At 40.0% G+C, this 20,715-nt stretch overlaps 1 protein-coding gene across 2 annotated transcripts; it reads left to right on the top strand.

The window, feature by feature from the left end:
* Positions 1-593: 593 nt before the first annotated feature.
* ccndbp1 (cyclin D-type binding-protein 1) lies at positions 594-20,674 on the top strand. 2 transcript variants are annotated; one of them, XM_061923725.1, is made up of 11 exons: positions 594-791; positions 4,954-5,013; positions 5,303-5,382; positions 5,469-5,550; positions 7,116-7,221; positions 9,627-9,700; positions 13,303-13,379; positions 13,464-13,717; positions 14,228-14,288; positions 17,216-17,262; positions 20,148-20,674. In XM_061923725.1, the coding sequence occupies exons 1-11, from the start codon at positions 704-706 to the stop codon at positions 20,254-20,256; spliced, it is 1,038 nt and encodes a 345-aa protein (XP_061779709.1). In that variant the 5' UTR covers positions 594-703; the 3' UTR covers positions 20,257-20,674. The 2 variants fall into 2 exon arrangements, with proteins under 2 accessions (XP_061779709.1, XP_061779710.1); XM_061923726.1 differs by having other exon boundaries at positions 598-791; positions 7,116-7,212.
* Positions 20,675-20,715: the final 41 nt, after the last annotated feature.

Below are 20,715 nucleotides of genomic sequence, written 5' to 3'. Positions count from 1 at the left end.
CAGAAATTGGCTGAGAGACAAGGGTGTGGCGATGTCCCCATTTACAATGGAAGAGATCAAATTTGGTATATTTATAAATGATGGCAACATAGAAATCCTTGTCAATGTTATTATGCTGCAATCTAAATTTTTCATACATAAATGTCGATTTCTCAAAGTGAAACCTACATTTTCTCATTTGCTTAATGGTTTCAAATGATCAATTAAATCTTGGAAAATGGTTAAAAGTACAAATGCCCTTAAATTGATATCTTTATTGGAGAAATTTAAAGTGATTTAGATTAGCTTTCTTTTGTATTTTTGAATGTTGTATCTTGTCCTATTTTTTATTATGTATCGTTATTTTTATATTCTATTTGCTTTCATTTTCTTTCCTTTAATAATTTCGTGAAAGACAGCATTTGCTCAACCTGATGGATGTTTGAAATTGTCGAGATATGTTGAAAGTGCTTTGTTTTTGTGTACATTGCTCGATAAAAAATAAATAAAAAAACTATTTAAAAAAATACCGGTTCAAGGTGGCAGACAAATTTTCTGCGCCACAGCACCCAATGCGGCATCTATTCTGTATGATATTTATGTTTTTTTATTAACTTCCCCCCGTTGCCTCGTCTTTTGTCATCCCCCGGTAAACAAACATGCTTCACGTCTTTCGTTCCACAACACGCACGGTTGAGGCTGAGTGGAAACTTTTTTTGTCGACATGAGTGTGGACAACTCGACTGAAGATGTTTGTGTCACTTTACGCAACTTGCTGAACACCATCCAGTGCGTCACAGCTCGGGTTAGAGGTCAGTGTGACGATGCACATATTTAGCTAGGAACGTGCTGGCGTGATGTGATACGGAGCTAAAATGTGAACGTTAGCATGGTTAGCATCCACACGACGCGTGTTTGCCAGCCTCTCCTTATGTATTTCGATATGCGCGTTCGCTGGCGGTCTAACTTTCGAATCACGTTAATTTGTACTTACTGAGCGGTTGTCTTGTGTGTTTTATGATTGGCCACTGGTGGCGCAGGCGTTTCCTTTGGGCTTGTTTTGCTAATAGCCAACAATCAGAACATCACACATGTCCGCTTGTGTGGTAAACCCACGAGTCGCAAATATATGTACATATGTATTACCTACATAAGCTTGCCCTGACAGCACTTCTAAAACTATACCAAATGAGTTGGACGAAGGGAAATATTACTGCATTTAAAGCATGGGTAGTGTGGAACATCCGGTGTTGTGATAGATGGGGGGTGCATTCTGTGGCAGGTGGGAAATGCACCCCCCCCCATAACTCCGCCTCTGGTACTTCGGGTACTTTTGGTAACGTTATTTGTGAATGTTCAATTTGAAACTTCTTAAAACCAAATCAAAGGTAGATATCAGATGCATTCATTTATTTATTCATCCGTCCACCCATGAGCTCCTTAAAGTTAAAGAAAATGTCATATTTTTAAAATACGAGTATTGGATCACGACAACACGTCGAATGAAGCAGCAAACATTCGTTCTTCTTGATGTCTCTAAAAAAGTACATATAGAGGTTTACTTTGGTGTACATATTCTTTACAGTATAGCTGTCAATTGGTAGACAATACTACATTTTCGGGACAGCAAATATTCCAATATTAATTGGTTATTGTTTTCGCCTTATCTGATCTAATGACGGCGAAATCATTAAATGCTCACAATTTGGAATCAAGTAAGGATAATTTCACTTTATGTACTTTATTATGCCGAAAGAGGCGATTTCAGCCACTTGAATGACGGCGAAATCATTAAAGGCTCACAATTTTTAATTCATCCACAAGTAAAGCACAAGTAAAGAAAACTTGGATTATTTCACTTTATGTACTTTTTTATGCCGAAAGAGGCGATTTAAAAGAGGCGATTTCAGCCAACAGTCGAGTTAGATGTACTTTTCGAGGCGAGTGATGCAACCGAGTGACGTAAGCGCGCTCATTCGTCAGGGGGTGCATATTATGGCAGGGTGCGTTTTCCGGCACAACACTGGCCACTCCATGACGTCATATATTTAAATTTGTAGCTGCCATATTGTAATTGTTGTAAACAAACTCGGAAGGATATACAGTACAGGCCAAAAGTTTGGACACCTTCTCATTTCAATGTGTTTTCTTTATTTCCATGGCTATTTACATTGTAGATTGTCACTGAAGGCATCAAAACAATGACACCTGTGAAGTTTGATTGATTGAGACTTTTATTAGTAGGTTGCACAGTGAAGTACATATTCCGTACAATTGACCACTAAATGGTAACACCCGAATAAGTTTTTCAACTTGTTTAAGTCGGGGTCCACTTAAATTGATTCATGATACAGATATATACTATCATATATACTATCATCATAATACAGTCATCACACAAGATAATCACATTGAAATATTTACATTATTTACAATCGGGGTGTGTGTGTGTGGGGGGGGGGGGGGGGGGGGGGGGGGGGTTGGTTTGGTTGTTATCATCAGTCATCAACAATTGAGAACAGAGAAATGGATGTTGGAACAGTGTAGGTCTGACTTGGTAGGATATGGACAGCAAGTAGTGGGCAGAGAGAGAGAGAGATCAGAAGGCATAAGGAAAAGTATCTACATTTGATTGTTTACATTTGATTATTAACAATCCGGGGAGGGTGTTAGTTTAGGGTTGAAGCTGCCTGAAGGTGAACTTTTATTGCGGTTTTGAAGGAGGGTAGAGATGCACTTTCTTTTATACCGTACCTGTTGGGAGCGCATTCCACATTGATGTGGCATAGAAAGAGAATGAGTTAAGACCTTTGTTAGTTAGGAATCTGGGTTTAACGTGGTTAGTGGAGCTCCCCCTGGTGTTGTGGTTATGGCGGTCATTTACGTTAAGGAAGTAGTTTGACATGTACTTCGGTATCAGGGAGGTGTAGCGGATTGTATAGACTAGGCTCAGTGCAAGTTGTTTTACTCTGTCCTCCACCCTGAGCCAGCCCACTTTGGAGAAGTGGGTAGGAGTGAGGTGGGATCTGGGGTGGAGGTCTAGAAGTAATATGACTAGCTTGTTCTGGGATGTTTGGAGTTTAGATTTGAGGGTTTTGGAGGTGCTAGGGTACCAGGAGGTGCATGCGTAATCGAAAAAGGGTTGAACGAGAGTTCCCGCCAGAACCCTCATGGTGCTTTTGTTGACCAGAGAGGAGATTCTATAGAGAAATCTCGTTCGTTGGTTGACCTTTTTGATTACCTTGGTTGCCATTTTATCACAGGAAAGATTAGCCTCTAGAATGGAACCTAGGTAGGTGACCTCATCTTTCCTGGTGATAACAACGTCACCCACTTTTATAGTGAAGTCACTGACTTTCTTAAGGTTGATGTGGGACCCAAATAGGATGGATTCCGTTTTACCCAAGTGTATGGATAGCTTGTTGTCAGCGAGCCAGGTGCATGTTCTACAGAGTTCAGCACTGAGGATTTTCTCCACCTGTGACTTGTCCCTGTCTGATACCAGCAATCCCGAGTCATCCGCAAACAAGAACAATTCACAGTCGCATGCCGATGACAAGTCGTTTATGTATATTAGAGTGAAAACCATTTCAGGTGACTACCTCTTGAAGCCCATCGAGAGAATGCCAAGAGTGCGCAAAGTAGTAATCGGAGCAAAGGGTGGCTATTTTGAAGAAACTAGAATATAAAACATGTTTTCAGTTATTTCACCTTTTGTTGTTAAGTACATAACTCCACATGAGTTCATTCATAGTTTTGATGCCTTCATTGACAATCTACAATGTAAATAGTCATGAAAATATAGAAAACACAATGAATGAGAAGGTGTGTCCAAACTTTTGGCCTGTGCTGTATATATCTACCGTATATATTTTTAAATTATTTTATATTTTTTATTGTATGTCTCTTACTTTTACCTTCTTTAACATAGTTTTGTTTGTATTAGGGTGTTGATTGCTAAACCTAGTGGATATTTTAAAATATTGAAATGTGTTAGAAGGGCCTTAATTTGTTTGTACATTGTGAATACATATTATCTGTGTGTTCAATTGTTAATTAAAAAAACTCAATCATCGTCATCTTGGCTACTGGTGGAAGGGGTTGGGGCTAACTGGAGTGGTTAAAGGAAAGAAGAAGTGAATAAATATTGATACATATAATTATTTCCGGTTAGTGTGCAACATTGCATGAAACACAGCCACCTCACGCTGCGATTATATAACTTGAGCCTTTCATCAAGGCCTTCATTATAGGGATGTCCGATAATGGCTTTTTGCCGATATCCGACATTCTGATATTGTCCAACTCTTTAATTACCGATACCGATATCAACCGATACCGATATCAACCGATATATACAGTCTTGGAATTAACACATTATTATGCCTGATTTGGACAACCAGGTATGGTGAAGATAAGGTACTTTTAAAAAATAATAATAAAATAAAATAAGATAGATAAATTAAAAACATTTTCTTGAGTAAAAAAGAAAGTAAAACAATATAAAAACAGTTACATTGAAACTAGTAATTAATGAAAATTAGTAAGATTAACTGTTAAAGGTTAGTACAATCATCTGTGCTTACGGACTGTATCCCTTGCAGACTGTATTGATATTTATTGATATATAATGTAGGAACCAGAATATTAATAACAGAAAGAAACAACCCTTTTGTGTGAATGAGTGTGAATGGGGGAGGAAGGTTTTTTGGTTGGTGCACTAATTGTAAGTGTATTTTGTGTTTTTTTATGTTGATTTAATTTTAAAAAAAACAAAAAAAAAAAAAAAACGATACCGATAACAAAAAAAACAATACCGATAATTTCCCATATTACATTTTAACGCATTTATCGCCCGATAAAATCGGCCGGCCGATATTATCGGACATCTCTACTTCATTACATTACATCTACATTGTTTCTAAATTACATACTAATGTCCATAAATGTGTAATATAAATCTTTCTGTCGCAGATGGAGAGTCCAATGAGTCTGATGGAGACTTCAACCTTTCTACTTTTTGGGACACTTTGAGTTGAGTATAGTTTGTCACAACTTGGTGTCTTTTTGCTGTCCTGAAAGAAACAACAAAAATGGACGACATCTCATACATTTAAATCCTTTACTTTAAAATTCAATGCAAATTTTGCTTCAGTTGTAGTATTTATGTGCGCCACTAATTAGCTGACGAGGAATTTGGCTACCCTAAGAGAGTCATTGTTACTCCCGCCGTTTGTTTCTTCAGAATTGGCAAGTGCTGACTATTTCTTCCATAGCATATGATTAACTCACATGGATGTTGCATTTTGATTGTGTGTCCCAGACCAGGCGGGGAAAGTGGTGTCTCAGGAAGCCACCAAAGTCAGCCTTGCCTTCTCCAAGCCGCCGCTGCCGTCACCTCAGGTCTCAGCAGACATTTCGGGAATATGGTGCTTTTGACTTACGTCAGAGAAAATGTGACACTACTCTTTTGTGTTTCTGTCCTGCAGGATGGAGGGACCCTGGCTGAGTCCATCCTTAAGAGTGTTCTGAGCCTTTCAACAGTTTATTACTGGCTTCCTAAGAGTCAAGGTAACCACAGTTACCAACATCACCACCAGCTAGTAATATGTGTGGCCTTTGCTGTCATCATAAAAACCTAACGTTATAACACATATCATAACACAGTGCATCTGGGAAGTATTCACAGCGCTTCACTTTTTCCACAGTTGGTTATGTTACAGCCTCATTCCAAAATGGAATAATACCTCATAATGACAATGTGACAAGTTTTTTTTTTAATTTAGCAAATTTATAAAAAATAAAACAATCACATGTACATAAGTATTCACTGCCTTTGCTCAATACTTTGTTGATGCATCTTTGGCAGCAATTAAGTCTCAAGTCTTTTTGAATATGATCCCACAAGCTTGGCACACCTATCTTTGGGCAGTTTCGCCCATTCCTCTTTGCCCATTCGTCTTCGCAGCACCTCACAAGATCCATCGGATTGGACGGGAAGCATTCCTTTTCATCCAGGATGTTTCTGTACATTTCTGCATTGATCTTTCCCACTATCCTGACTAGTCTCCTCGTTTCTGCCCCGGTAGGATCCTTGAGGGTGCATGGGAGTTTGTCCAACTAGTGTAAATGTGTTTTGTGGACTTGGAGAAGGCATTCGACCGTGTCCCTCGAGAAGTCCTGTGGAGAGTGCTCAGAGAGTATGGGATATCAGACCGCCTGATTGTGGCGTTCCGCTCGCTGTATGATCAGTGTCAGAGCTTAGTCCGCATTGCCGGCAGTAAGTCAGTCCCATTTCCAGTGAGTGTTCAACTCCACCACGTCTGCCCTTTGTCACCGATTCTGTTAACAACTTTTTATGGACATCATTTCTAGGCGCAGTCAGGGGGTTGAGGGGATCCGGTTTGGTGGCTGCAGGATTAGGTCTCTGCTTTTTGCAGAAGATGTGGTCCTGCTGGCTTCATCTGACCAGGATCTTCAGCTCTCACTTATTCGCAGTTGAGTGTGAAGCAACTGGGATGAAAATCAGCACTTCCAAGTCCGAGTCCATGGTTCTCGCCCGGAAAAGGGTGGAATGCCTTCTCCGGATTGAGGAGGAGATCAGGTTTTTGGTCACCTACCTGACTATAGACCAAGATGAATGCAGCAATGTACCGAGACATCCTGGATGAAAACTAACGCTTCCCATTCAACCTGATGAAGCGTGACAGGTGCTGCAAAGAGGAAGGGACAGATAGGAATGGGCGAAACTTCACAAAAAAGTTGTGCCAAGCTTGTGGCATCATATTCAAAAAGACTTAAGGCTGTAATTGCTGCCAAAGGTGCATCAACAAAATATTGAGCAAAGGTCGTGAATACTTAAGTACATGTAATGAAGTGTTTTATTTCTAATACATTTGCAAAAAAAAAAAATTAAAACCTTTCCACATTATAGGGTATTGTGTGTGGAATTTTGAGGACAGAAATTAATTTATTATAATAAAATGTGAACAAAGGGAAGCGCTGTGAATACTTTTCGGAGCGTTTCCGTTTTAAGTTGTTAAAAATCCTGTTGATTGCTTTGCCGTAGCTAAGCTAGCATTAATCCAAAAATACCAGTGAACAGCTTTTACCGCGTTTGTCTCCTGTCATCGCAGGCATCAATCTGCGGCAGCAAGTCCGAGACGCTACCGTCGAGGTCCTAGAGGGGATCGCACAGCTGCTGGAGGTCATCCTGACTTCACCGCTACAGAGGTATGCCAAGTAAGGGCACGTTTGACATCTTACCCTGGGATTCCACCAGGTGCATTTGTGTTGCGTTGTGGCCGTGGTCCGGGTTTGCTGCGTGTTACGTGCTCCGCCGACATTAACCAGCTGGAGTGATGAGACCGACAAGTACTTTAAGGAATTTGACACATTTGCAGGAGAAAATTGATATGTGGGATAAATTCAACAACAAACAGGCAGAAGATCCAGCTAGAGAAGGAGAATAGGGGTGGATTTGCTTAAATTTGTATTTTACGCCGTTTTTGTTTTTTTTGCTTTTAACATAAGTTAGTAACCTATTATTAAACATTGTGCATTTTTTTAATGAAAATAAACCTGTTTTATTTTATGTGTTGGACTTATCTGTGCAAAATTGCTTTGTTTTTGCTGCAAATAGAAGCCTTGAGTATTTGCTGGCGACGGAATGGACACACAACGCAAGGGAGTAGGTGGAAGTTGAAATATTAATTATAGTGGAACTGTATCGGCTCTGAAGCCGTACTGAACAAGCACTCGGTGGAATTTTTTTGGTCATTGTAAGCAATACCGGAACTTCTTTCCTCAGCGCATTTATTTCCGTTTCCATAGCACCACATTTTCGACTTCCAGCGACAAATGTGTGTTCCAATTTCCGGAAACAAACGTGAGTGCGTTCTAATCATGGGAGACTTGGTAAGAGACAACGAATAATTTTTGGACAAATGAGGATTCACATCCTTATCTTTTTGAAGCTGGGTATATGGTAGGTGAACTACTGTTTATAGAAGCTAGCACAAAAAGAGGCTGTAACGTTCGAGCAGACAGAAGCCGAGAGAGTGAGGTCGGCGTGACTTCAAATTCAGATTCAGATTGGTTGCTGCCCACTGCTCCCCTCACCTCTCAGGGGGTGATCAAGGGATGGGTCAAATGCAGAGGACACATTTCACCACACCTAGTGTGTGTGTGAGACAATCATTGGTACTTTTTTTTTTATTTGAACATATATAGTTTCAAAATGATGCATCACATTTTTCAATTTTTTCATTTTCTTTACATGTCCAAAATGAGTAGGAAGAAGCAGTGCTTATTTAACTCGACCCTTTTTCCACTTCATATCAATTACTTACACATATGTTCATTCCCTGTACTGTGTATGTACACATTTCAAACATTTTACACATTACAATCGGTGTAGTGTTAATACAACAGTTTTTTTCATAACAAGGTAAGTCACTTTTTATGAGATAAAAATCTCCTTTTTTATTTTTATTTTTTTTACTCAAGTTTAGGACATTTACCAGTATTCTTCTTCTTTGTACTTTGTAAACACTTGTAGTTTGAACAGTTTCTTGAAGTGGATCTTGTTAGTACATTGTTTCACTTCTTTATTTTATCCATTCCATAATTTAATTCCACATACTGATATGCTAAAAGTCTTTAGTGTTGTGTGTGCATACAAATGTACTACTTCATTCATATATGATTTTTTATGTTTTCGTCTGAAAAGTTTTGAGGGTAATCCTTAGCATCGTTTTTAATGATACTGTTTAGGATGCCCCATGTTGCTCTTATGTTGTTTTCGTTCTTATCTAATACTTTATTATAATATTATTTTTGACATGTTTGTAATATTCTAGTTAGCTTGTTCTGATATGTTTTGTACTTGTTCTCTGTCCCAATAGATTTTAGTAATGTAAATGTTTTTTATAGTGCACTTGGTAGTATAAATGTGCGGTATAAATAAATTTACGTTAATTTGGAGCCAAACTATGCTGACATAAATGGCTTGCTTACCCAAAATCAACTGGAAACGTCCTCAGCCAGCTAGCCCAACGAGTAAGATACTATAATATTCATCATGATACACGTCATTCTTGCTATTACAAATAGAGTATGAACTGTTTTGTTTGTACACGTTTTTCAGTCTGTACAGATTGCTGTCCGATCGCATTGTGTTGTGCATTACAAACTCAAAAGCCATTCAGCTGTTGACGCAGTAGCTAGCTTACCCCTTGCTGTAGTTAGTTTACGGCTAATACCGATGTCGTGTTACTACACTAGAAAAAGAGTTCCCCAGTATTCGCTCTTACCATAACAATGTCGCTACAGCTTGGATATTATACAGGTTAGGGAAGGTAAAGTTAGTATTGTTGGAGGTTTTTGAATGCATTTTTAAAGTGATTTAGAGGCAAAATGGATTGATCTCATTTGCTGCACTGCCACCTAGAACAAGACGATTATTACAAAGTAGAATGCAAAAAAAACTAAAAATTGTGTCTTTTTGTCTCTCAAAATGATTGTGAACGGAAAAAAAGTGCAGTTCTCTTTTAAGCACCAATAGGAAAATAAAACTCTTAAGAGTATTATTTTCCCAGATGTTAACCTTTTTTTTTCTTCTCTGCCCTCATTCTCCTTCTGAACAGTCTGACCCAGGAGCAGTTGACATCTACAGGAAGTGTGTGGTCAGCTTGTGATCACTTTGCCCAATTGCCTCAAGGTCAGTCACTATCTATCTGTATAATGTAATTGTCTATTTAGAAAAATGAGCAACAACGCATAAGTGTGTGTTTGTGTGTAAACGGGTAAAACAGACCTTTTGTGTTGGTATCGGAAGAAATGTGCGACATATTCTCAATGTTTTTAAAACGTTGTTTTATTTTGTGCAGTGTTAGATGCCTGTGCATACGCCTTACAACACAGAGAAGCAATAAAACAAACGCTTATGATGTTTTCGTAAGTGCTGATTTTAAAGATAATTTACCCGACGTTGTACGTTTAACATATTGCTATATATGTAAACCGATGTGTTATGCTGCATGCCAAGTCAGTTGTGGTATGTGTCTAATTAATGGATGCCTGCGAGTGTGGCTGTACGACAATATGTTGCTTAAACCTTGGTTGGTTGGTTGAAATTTATTTCGAACATGATATATTACATATTTCACATATTTTCTTTACAACATGTCCAAAAAGGAGTAGGAAGAAGCAAGGCTTATCTAATCCTCCCCCATTTTCTCTTCATAGCGATTACTAACACATACTTTCTGTTCTCAATTTGTACTCAAATCAATGTGTTCTTTTGTCACATTAACGAGGAACATAGGAAATGGGATTTCTATCTTTAGAGTCATTCCAGTCTTCAACTGACCCAGTAACTGGAATCCTTTGCTCTAGGTTGGTTCCAATATTTACAAAGTAGTTATTAAAGTGTTCCACTTCTTTGTTCATATTGTCGTTTTTTACGTTTCCATCTGTGAAGTATTTAGGGTAATCCTTCTTCGCGCTGTTTTTAATGATACTATTGAGTATGACCCATTTACCTTTTTTTTTTAAAGTACCAATGATTGTCACACACACACTAGGTGTGGTGAAATGTGTCCTCTGCATTTGACCCATCCCCTTGTTCACCCCCTGGGAGGTGAGGGGAGCAGTGGGCAGCAGCGGTGGCTGCGTCCGGGAATCATTTTAGGTGATTTAACCCCCAATTCCAACCCTGAGTGCCAAGCACGGAAGTAATGGGTCCCATTTTTATAGTCTTTGGTATGACTCGGCTGGGGTTTGAACTCACAACCTACCAATCTCAGGGCAGACACTCTAACCACTAGGCCACTGAGTAGGCTCATGTTATTTTTGTTCTTGTCTAATAAATGACTGTTATATTCTTTTGTACATGTTTGTAAAATGTTGGTTAGCTTATTTGTATACTTTTTGTAACTATTTTCTGCCTCTATAGATTTTTGTGTTATAAATATTATATATACATTTTTATTTTCTTACAAGCATTTTTCAGGCCTTTTGTCATCCATGGTTGATTGTTCTTTTTCTGCCTTCTACCTAATTGTTTCCATGGACAATGTTTATCATAAAGCGTCATGGACGTACTGAAAAAATGATCATAAGCTTAGTTTAACATAATTTTCACTGTTCACATTAGCCTATCGATGTTCTTTTAGATCATTCTGTAAAGCGGTCATACTTTCCTCTGTACATAATCTTTTAAATGTCTGTTTGTCATCCATTTTCCTCTACTTGTAGTTTCCAACATAGATTGTGAAAACTGGTAGATGATCAGTAATATCAGATATGAGCAGACCACTTGTAGTATTGTTATCAAAATCATTGGTAAAAATTGTATCAATAAGTGTGGCATAGGGTTGTACGGTATGCCGGTATTAGTATAGTACCGCGATACTAATGAATCATATTCGGTACTATGCCGCCTCTGAAAAGTACCGGTCCGCCACCCCCTGCACCCCCGTTGTCGTCACGTCGTGTCATTGCTGGTTTACGAGCAGACGAGCATGTTCGGTAGCGTACAATCACGGAGTACTTACAACCAGACAATATATTTAGACAGAAAAGGGAGAATGCACGCATTTGGCTTAAAACTAACTATAAATGTGAAGCTATAGCACTGAAACGCCCTCAGGAAGAAGTGCTTTAAGACATGGCTAGCTATCTAGCGGCTAAAGTCCAGCCCCAGTCGGCAGTGTTTTAGCTACTTCTAAATCACTAATCCTCGCCTCCATGGCGACAAGTAAGTTTCTTACAAGTATCATCCGTGCAGGACGAGGAATAGCTAAACATGCTTCACTACACACCGTAGCTCACCGGTGTCAAAATGTAAACAAATGCCATGGGATGATCTATACCTAACATCCACTGTAATGATACCAAGTACAAGAGCGTATCTAGTCGATACTACTATGATTATGTAGATATTTTTTGGCATCACATCTTCTTTCGTTTTTAAAAAATTATATTATGTTTATAAACTCAGGAAATATGTCCCTGGACACATGAGGACTTTGAATATGACCAATGTATGATCCTGTAACGACTTGGTATCGAATTGATACCCAAAAGTGTGGTATTATCCAAAATTAATGTAAAGTATCAAACAACAGAAGAATAAGTGATTATTACAATTTAACAGAAGTGTAGATAGAACATGTTAAAACAGAAAATAAGCAGATATTAACAGTAAATGACCAAGTAGATTAATACCCCTGCTACCACCATTGGTGGTAGCAGTATAATGTAGCCCGGAAGAGTCAGGGCTGCATGGGATTCTGGGTATTTGTTCTGTTGTGTTTATGTTGTGTTAAGGTGCAGATGTTCTCCCGAAATGTGTTTGTCATTCTTGTTTGGTTTTGGTTCACAGTGTGGCGCATTATTAGTAAGAGTGTTAAAGTTGTTTTATATGGCCACCGTCAGTGTAACCTGTGTGGCTGTTGACCAAGTATGCCTTGCTGTCACTTACGTATGCATGCAGAAGATGCATATAATAAGAGGCTGGACTGGCACGCTGTTAATACAGATTGTAGAGGGCATTAAATGCTGTACCGTGATGGTACAGCATTTAATGCCCTCTATTACTATAGTAAGGGCGTAAATCTGAGAATATTAATCCCGGGAGTTTACGGTGTGAAGCACTGAAATCCGGAAGTCTCCCGGGAAAATTGGGGGGGAGGTAGGCAAGTATGCAGCTGAGCCACATCAGAGTGATCAAAGAGTCGCATGCGGCTCCGGAGCAGCGGGTTGCCGACCCCTGGCTTAAGAGCTGCTTGGACAGTTGGTTGACAGCTCTGAGCTTGTACATCACTGGCTAACACTGCTAGACTTAACTCCTGTGTGCGTATGAGGTGTGTTAAGAAGCAGAGTTACAATGCCATTTATTGTACGGAGTTAGAATGACAAGCTACAGAGTCAGGGAAAACACAAAAAGAAGCACATAATTCTTCTGTGGCGGTACAGATTTAATTTAATTAAGCTAGCCACTGTATCTAGCAAGATAATCTATATCTAACTTGCTGTTTTTATTACCAATGCACAATGGCCATTTGTGGCAATATTGTAACTACCACTTTCTAGATCCAAATACTGAAAGAGAAAAATATGATAAGAATTCAATATTCAATATTACATGCGGTAAATTTGATTTTAATAAGAAACACTTAAGTGGGAATTTAATTTAATTCAATATGATTGTATGTTGTATATAAATGGATGAACATATATTTTTTAGATATGTTATATTGGAGCACTTTTATAGTTGTGTATACTTCTAATAATGTTGATTAATTTTTTAATTTGCAGACAATAAGGCGGCGGCACTGGTGGTCCTCTCCAGTCAGACTGGAGTTGTCAAAGACGCCATTGAGGAGGTGGAACAGGTACACACGACATGCAAGATCAAGCGAGAAGAATAAGACACAGTATCAGACAGAAAGTGAAATGCATCATCTCCCAAAAAACAGGCGCTGTCCGAGGCACACGACCCGTTCAGCGACGTCCTCTATGATGAGGAGGAGGAGCCTCGTGGTAACCAAGACACCTATTGGTCGGAAAAGGACCGGCGTGTGATTGGCGCGTGCCAGGGGATGATGAAAGTGTCGGCGGCGTGCCTAAGAAAGCTGACGTCAGCTGTTAAGGCAAACGGGGACGCCGGTACGCCCCAGAAGGTGGCACAGCTTGACGACCTGGCGGATATTGTTAAGCAGATCAGCCCTGAGTACGCACGCGTGCAAACACACACACACACACACACCATCTCAAAGCCATGGAATATTACAGTTGTAGAGCAAGTTGCAGAGGACAGTTGCTACTTCAGTCCTATATGTGGCGATAATGTGCATTACAAACTACTAAAGCAAACCGCATTTGTTATCATTTTTCCTCAGGACACACAAAGCCCCACCATAAAGTTTAGTAGAATATTTTCAATGTTTCTTGTGACGAACGCACATACTTGCTGTAAAGACATACACTATTGCATGCTAGCAATGAGAAGAACTATTTTTAATGATGTGGTTATTAAAACCTGTCACATTTCAAACATGGACGAGAAACTATTAAAGGCTTAGCTGCTTTTATTGTCAGTTTGGTTTGTGTTTGAAGCACAAGATCAGGCTTGTTTTAACTTAGTTTTTTTGTTGTTGTTGCTCCACACCACAACTGTCATGAAACACGAATGGAAAAGCATCCCTTAAGATTTGTTCCTCTTTTTGTTTGCTCTTGTCAGAGTTGACGACCTGGCTCTCTGTCTTTACCCCCCTATGGACTACAATGGTGTGGAGAACAATGCAAGTATATATTTATATAATATACATGTAATATACAGTACAGTGAATCAACTTATTAGCTTACCCTACAAGCACAAAACATACGGTCTTCAACTCCAACCACTAGCTCACAGTGCGGACAACACAAACACAAGACATGCTGGGAAACTCACACTGACCTTCCCCTTTTTGGTTGTAGATACAGTTTTTAATATACATATTAGTGTGTGAGTATTTGTTTCGTTTCTTCATACAGTCGTCGCTTACCATAACGCGTTTCAAAGTGAGCAACTTCACTCTATTGCAGTTTTTCAAAGTATTTTTTGGCCTAAATTAAGCATTTTCAAACATAAAACTAAATTAACTAAAATTATCAATACTACATTAGTATTGACCACTAAATGAGACTACACCAATCAGGGCATTGTTCAGTGTTATGGCCACTTACAGGCATCATTTCTATAAATTGAATTTAAACTGATAAAGAGTGTAATGTGTCAGAGTTTGTAGGACGCGAACCCCAAGATGCAGAGAAGGCGGAAGGCGTTATACGGGAAAACATGATTTAATGTTCGAAATAAAGTAAAAACACAAACTAGGAACAGGCAAAATGGAAACAGGAACCAGAAAACAGAAAAACTGGAAATAGCAAACGGCTAACAGGATCTGGCTAACAGGAAAACAAGAAGCTAGGAGAAACCAACCGTAAATAGCTATAAGGAACAGCTTACCGCTATGACGACAGCGACAGGTAGACACTACAATGACAATCAGGTAGTGATGACAGCATACAGCAAACAACGACACGACAGGTAGGAACGACAATGATCCAGCAATGACTGGAGGAGAAGGCAGGTTTAAATAGTAGCTGGCTGATTGACACCAGGTGTGGCCAGGTGCCAATCAGCCACAGCTGAGGGGAAGCAGCACTCAGGGAGACACTCAGGAAACTAAGACAAACACAGAGAAAAAACTAAAACACAGTCAAACTGTCAGGGACAAGCCTGACAGTAGCCCCCCTTCCTATAACGGATACCAGACGTTCTAGAACCCCCCCCAAAAAAAGTCCAAAGTCACGGGAGGGTGGAGGGAGGACAAGGAGGTGGGCCACCAGGCCAAGTGTCCCCGCAACCAGCGGGGAAGAGTTAGGTGGCGACGGCGAGTTGAACGCCGCCGCAATTGGCGAGGCGGCTCGACCGCCGGCATGGGAGGACCCACCGGAGACTATGGTGGTGGCGCCCTCTGCTGCTGGCCCACCGGAGACTATGGTGGTGGCGCCCTCTGCTGCTGGCCCACCGGAGAGGAGGATGGTGGCGCCCTCTGCTGCTGGCCCACCGGAGAGGAGGATGGTGGCGCCCTCTGCTGCTGGCCCACCGGAGAGGAGGATGGTGGCGCCCTCTGCTGCTGGCCCACCGGAGAGGAGGATGGTGGCGCCCTCTGCTGCTGGCCCACCGGAGAGGAGGATGGTGGCGCCCTCTGCTGCTGGCCCACCGGAGAGGAGGATGGTGGCGCCCTCTGCTGCTGGCCCACCGGAGAGGAGGATGGTGGCGCCCTCTGCTGCTGGCCCACCGGACAGGATGGTGGTGCCGTAGGTTGTAGACCCACCGGAGTGCATGGTGGCGTCTGCCGGCCCACCGGAGTGCATGGTGGCGTCTGCCGGCCCACCGGAGTGCATGGTGGCGTCTGCCGGCCCACCGGAGTGCATGGTGGCGCCGTAGGTTGCAGACCCACCGGAGATGATGGCGCCGTCTCTTGCAGACCCACTGGGGCGAGAAGTAGCTGTGCCTCCCCAGCTGCACTGCTACTCATAGCCCCTCCCCCAAGGGACGGATCCCAGACGTCCCCAGATAGGACCACAGACGACAGGGGTGGGTGGGAGAGGGCTTGAAAAGCGGCCGAACTTTTCTTCAGATTAGCCATTAAGTCCAAAGCTTTGTTAAGCCTCTCCGCCATGGACATCTCTGCGAGATTCGAATTTGGCTGGATCATTATGTCAGAGTTTGTAGGACGCGAACCCCAAGATGCAGAGAAGGCGGAAGGCGTTATACGGGAAAACATGATTTAATGTTCGAAATAAAGTAAAAACACAAACTAGGAACAGGCAAAATGGAAACAGGAACCAGAAAACAGAAAAACTGGAAATAGCAAACGGCTAACAGGATCTGGCTAACAGGAAAACAAGAAGCTAGGAAAAACCAACCGTAAATAGCTATAAGGAACAGCTTACCGCTATGACGACAGCGACAAGGACAGGTAGACACTACAATGACATCGGCAATGACAATCAGGTAGTGATGACAGCATACAGCAAACAACGACACGACAGGTAGGAACGACAATGATCCAGCAATGACTGGAGGAGAAGGCAGGTTTAAATAGTAGCTGGCTGATTGACACCAGGTGTGGCCAGGTGCCAATCAGCCACAGCTGAGGGGAAGCAGCACTCAGGGAGACACTCAGGAAATGAAGACAAAATAAAAGCGCTGACAGGAAACTAAGACAAACACAGAGAAAAAACTAAAACACAGTCAAACTGTCAGGGACAAGCCTGACATAATGTTGACTATGTGAGTGTTATTTCTTGCCTAAAGGGCACCCATAATGTTAAAACCCGTGTTTAGAAAGTCGTGAACAGTTTATAAAATGCTCTAGCTATATAAAATTGATTAATAATGAATTGATTAATAATGTGTGTTCTTGTCTCTCATAATGATTGTGAACGATAGGCAAAATTCCCCCAAAATTGCAGTTCTCCTTTAAGAGCAAGAACTTTGTTGGCTGTTGAAGCAAAAGAACAAGACCCGGTTGCACTGGAAAATGATTCAACAAACATTTGCGTCCTTTATTCAACAGCATTAAAGAATTAAAAAAACGAATATATTGAAAACAGTTTAACAATTAAGTACTACACTGTAGCCACAATAATAAACATGTGCTTATGTTTGCAGTTGTCTAAACTGGCTGCACTGATGAAGAACCTTCTGGCAATCATCAGGTGAGCGGCGTTTTTATTCAAGGCAAAAGTTTACATGCACACATTGGTCACTCTTCTGCTGTCGCTATGAGGTTTTAAGATATTTTTGAACTGTTGTCTCTGCTTCTGGTTGTCTGGCACATGCTGGGTTTGAACTAGGGTTCACAAATCCACACTAACTGAAAGTAATTTAAGGTAGTGGTACCTAGGGCTGGGCGACAGTGGACCAAAACTCATTACCTGATATGTTTTGGCTGAATATGCGATATGTATCACAATATGTTTGTTTTTAGAAAGTGAATTTAGACAAAGTCAAACCCAAATATGCATTTCAAGTTATTTTATTCAAACAAATACTTGACAAGAGTAATTTTCTGGAAATTTTAAAGTTTCATTTATAGATAGATGCACATCAAAATAGTAAAAAACCTTGAAAATATTATAGGAATAGTTTAGTAGAATCCTCCAATTTTCCTTTAAAGCAAACCTTTAGCCATGCTCAAATCCTCAGCTAATAAAACCACACAAGAATAAAATATAAAATACAGTCTTTTGTTTAAGGGGACATTTGAAACATCAGCAGCAACTTGAAAATAATAGTGTTTTTTAGCTCAACATTTTAAGATCACCCTTACTCCCTTAAATATTTAAGACAGGATTACCAAGCTGTCAACTGCAGGATGCTGTGTGCCAGGTGACAATATTGCCACTGCAGCAAAACACCCTTTCAGATTGTGTATACAATTGTTGTGGCAGGGCTTCTTGTGCAAACTAGTTGTGACTGGGAAGCTTATATAACGAGGTAATTATTTCTGGCAGCTTTTTATATCCGTTTTTTTCATACCGTTGCAATTGGGAGCATATGTATTTACACAAAGTTGGTATTTTGACAGAACTGTCTTCTCCATCGTTTTTAATTGCATCTCTCTCTCTCTCTCTGTCTCATGTCGTTGATTTGATAGAATCATGTAAATTGCAACCCGCCAGGCTGCTATCATTAAAGTGTGTTGCCCTTAGTGATGCCGAGTGTTGCAGAGGCTTGAGTCAAACGGACCCGATCGCTGGCAACGTGCTAAACAATAAATACAAACTATGAACATAATAAATCAATCAGTTACTGCACAATGTCTGCTCTCACTGGGATGCTACTGATGGTATGTTCATATTTTCCCGTTTAAATAAAGAATTAATCATAATCTTCCTGCAGGTAAAAAAAAATAAAAGGTGACTGAACACAGCATGTTTTTGTGTGTTTCTTGCCACCCCTGAGTTTAAGTTGAATGTCTAAGTTGACCAAATTCTCGTTTTATGTCTACAACCTTCTACTATACTTGTGAGAGGCATGATTTCTAATCTAGAATTAACTTTTACCAACTCAGAGGCGATGCAGCAGCAGTTCAATATGTCTACAATGTAGCTGCATTAGCTAGTTAGCTCTCTGTGATCACGGTGCTGCTAAACATAGTTCCTCAAGTTAGCGCATTTAATAACAATATCGCTAATACTTGGTGAATAGTCAGGTCACGAGATGTAAATGAAGTATTGTTGCCAGATTTTGGATGTTTTTAGAGGGCTTATAAGCACAATAGAGTACTCCCGTTAGCTTTATTGTTAGCCACCTCGTACTTGCCGTATTTTATGAATTAGAATGCATAAAAAAAAAGAAAAACATATGTGTTCTTGTCTTACATAGGATTGTGAATGATAGGCAAAATTCCCAAAAAAGTGCAGTTCTCTTTCATTTTAATTTTTTTTAATTTAATCATTTATTTCAGACAATGACATAAAAAAAAAGTACAAGGTTGACAACACGTAATAATATAAATTAATATAATGCAAAAGGTAATGTACAGTATGTAAGCATGAAGCATGATTGCCCAGTTTTGCCTGAAGGGGAGTGGGAAGAAGATAATTTATTTAATCCCACCCCCAGTCCTCAATTCAGTGATTAATACATTGAGTTTCACTGTTACTTTGTTTAAGGATTATACAAATGTTGTATCATAGTGGCATTACCACAGGTAACAATAATTATTACACTGTGACAATAATTTGTATCAACAATGTAGGAAGTATGAACATACTAGCAATGGTAATAGACAAAATACCAACAATGGTAATAGACAACATTACAATAATGATAAGGAAACATTGAGCACATTTTAACACTTTGAAACAGAGTACAACAGCGGGTCAAATTAAAGACCCTCATCTCTATATTTGAACCAGACCCGATGTTTGTATAATAGTTTAAATCAATTAATAGTTTGGCATTGCTTGTGTTATAAGTCCAGTTAGTTCCATAGTTTTATTCCGCATACAGACACACAAAAACGTTTACGCGTGGTTTGAGCTCTCGGCAATGAGAAATATCCGAAGTTTGCTAGCTTAACAGTTAGCATGGTTACTCCTCTCCTGCCTGAGTTTTGCTTCGTGTGTCTGCGCTAGTTAAACATTTTAGAACCATCTGTATTACTTTAACATACTTAAATAATCGATATTTGGATGTTTGTCCATCGAATCAGAATCGTACATGTCCCAATGGTGATGCATCCAAGAATCGATCATTTCCCCCAGCCCTTGCCCTTAATTCAAATACATTATGATATGAATCATTACTGTGAAATTACAGTAGTAATACAAAACACTTGTTATATAAATAGATTTTGGAAGTACCTTGCCTAGACTTGATAGTGGAACAAAAGAGCTGGTGGGGTGTGTTGTGTTGGCTGTCAGGAAAATATGCCAGACATTTCCTGCCTTTAAAAAAAATATATATATATTATTACTCTTTGCTCATATGAAATTCTAATGAACATTCATCTAATAGATATGATTAAGTTGCTTTTTTTTAATCTTTTCCTCATGTTTCTATTTGCCCTGCCCCTCCGTATTCCCCCACGTAGGTCAAGTCATGTCTGCGGTGAATCTGAGCTGACGTGGGTTCACTTTTTAGATGGTGCTGTTGATCACAACCTGCAAAAAGCCAAAGATCTCATTCAGCTGGACAGCTAGTGTGTGTGTGTGTGTGTGTGTGTGTGTGTGTGTGTGTGTGTGTGTGTGTGTGTGTGTGTGTGTGTGTGTGTGTGTGTGTGTGTGTGTGTGTGTGTGTGTGTGTGTGTGTGTGTGTGTGTGTGTGTGTGTGTGTGTGTGTGTGTGTGTGTGTGTGTGTGTGTGTGTGTGTTTCCATTGCAGTACAGTCAGTAACAAGGACTAGAGTGTTGAGTGATCATGTGATCAAGTACACACAACAAAGCTCTCATTATTATTACACATTTTAATTATATTACATAATTGCATGTTTTTTTTCCGATTTGTTGTGACTCTCTGAGGTGGTTTATTCCTCAATTGTGCCGTGGATGCAGTATCACAACTGATACAGTCACTCATTAACACAACCATCACATTATAAATAAAAATGTCATGACCATAATCGATTTACAGAATTTTCTCATTTTCTCAGTGCTTTTCTTA

Source organism: Nerophis lumbriciformis, linkage group LG28 (assembly GCF_033978685.3).
Source record: "Nerophis lumbriciformis linkage group LG28, RoL_Nlum_v2.1, whole genome shotgun sequence".
NCBI lineage: Eukaryota > Metazoa > Chordata > Actinopteri > Syngnathiformes > Syngnathidae > Nerophis > Nerophis lumbriciformis.
Note: the sequence above shows the minus strand (reverse complement) of the source record. Positions and strands in the feature narration are given on the sequence as shown.

Bases quoted from the DNA above. Each gene is read 5' to 3' on its own strand.
- ccndbp1 (XM_061923725.1), top strand. From the start codon at position 704: ATGAGTGTGGACAACTCGACTGAAGATGTTTGTGTCACTTTACGCAAC. The intron at 5,383-5,468 runs GTCTCAGCAGAC...TCTGTCCTGCAG, and splicing joins CGCCGCTGCCGTCACCTCAG to GATGGAGGGACCCTGGCTGA. The intron at 9,701-13,302 runs GTCAGTCACTAT...TTTAATTTGCAG, and splicing joins CTTTGCCCAATTGCCTCAAG to ACAATAAGGCGGCGGCACTG.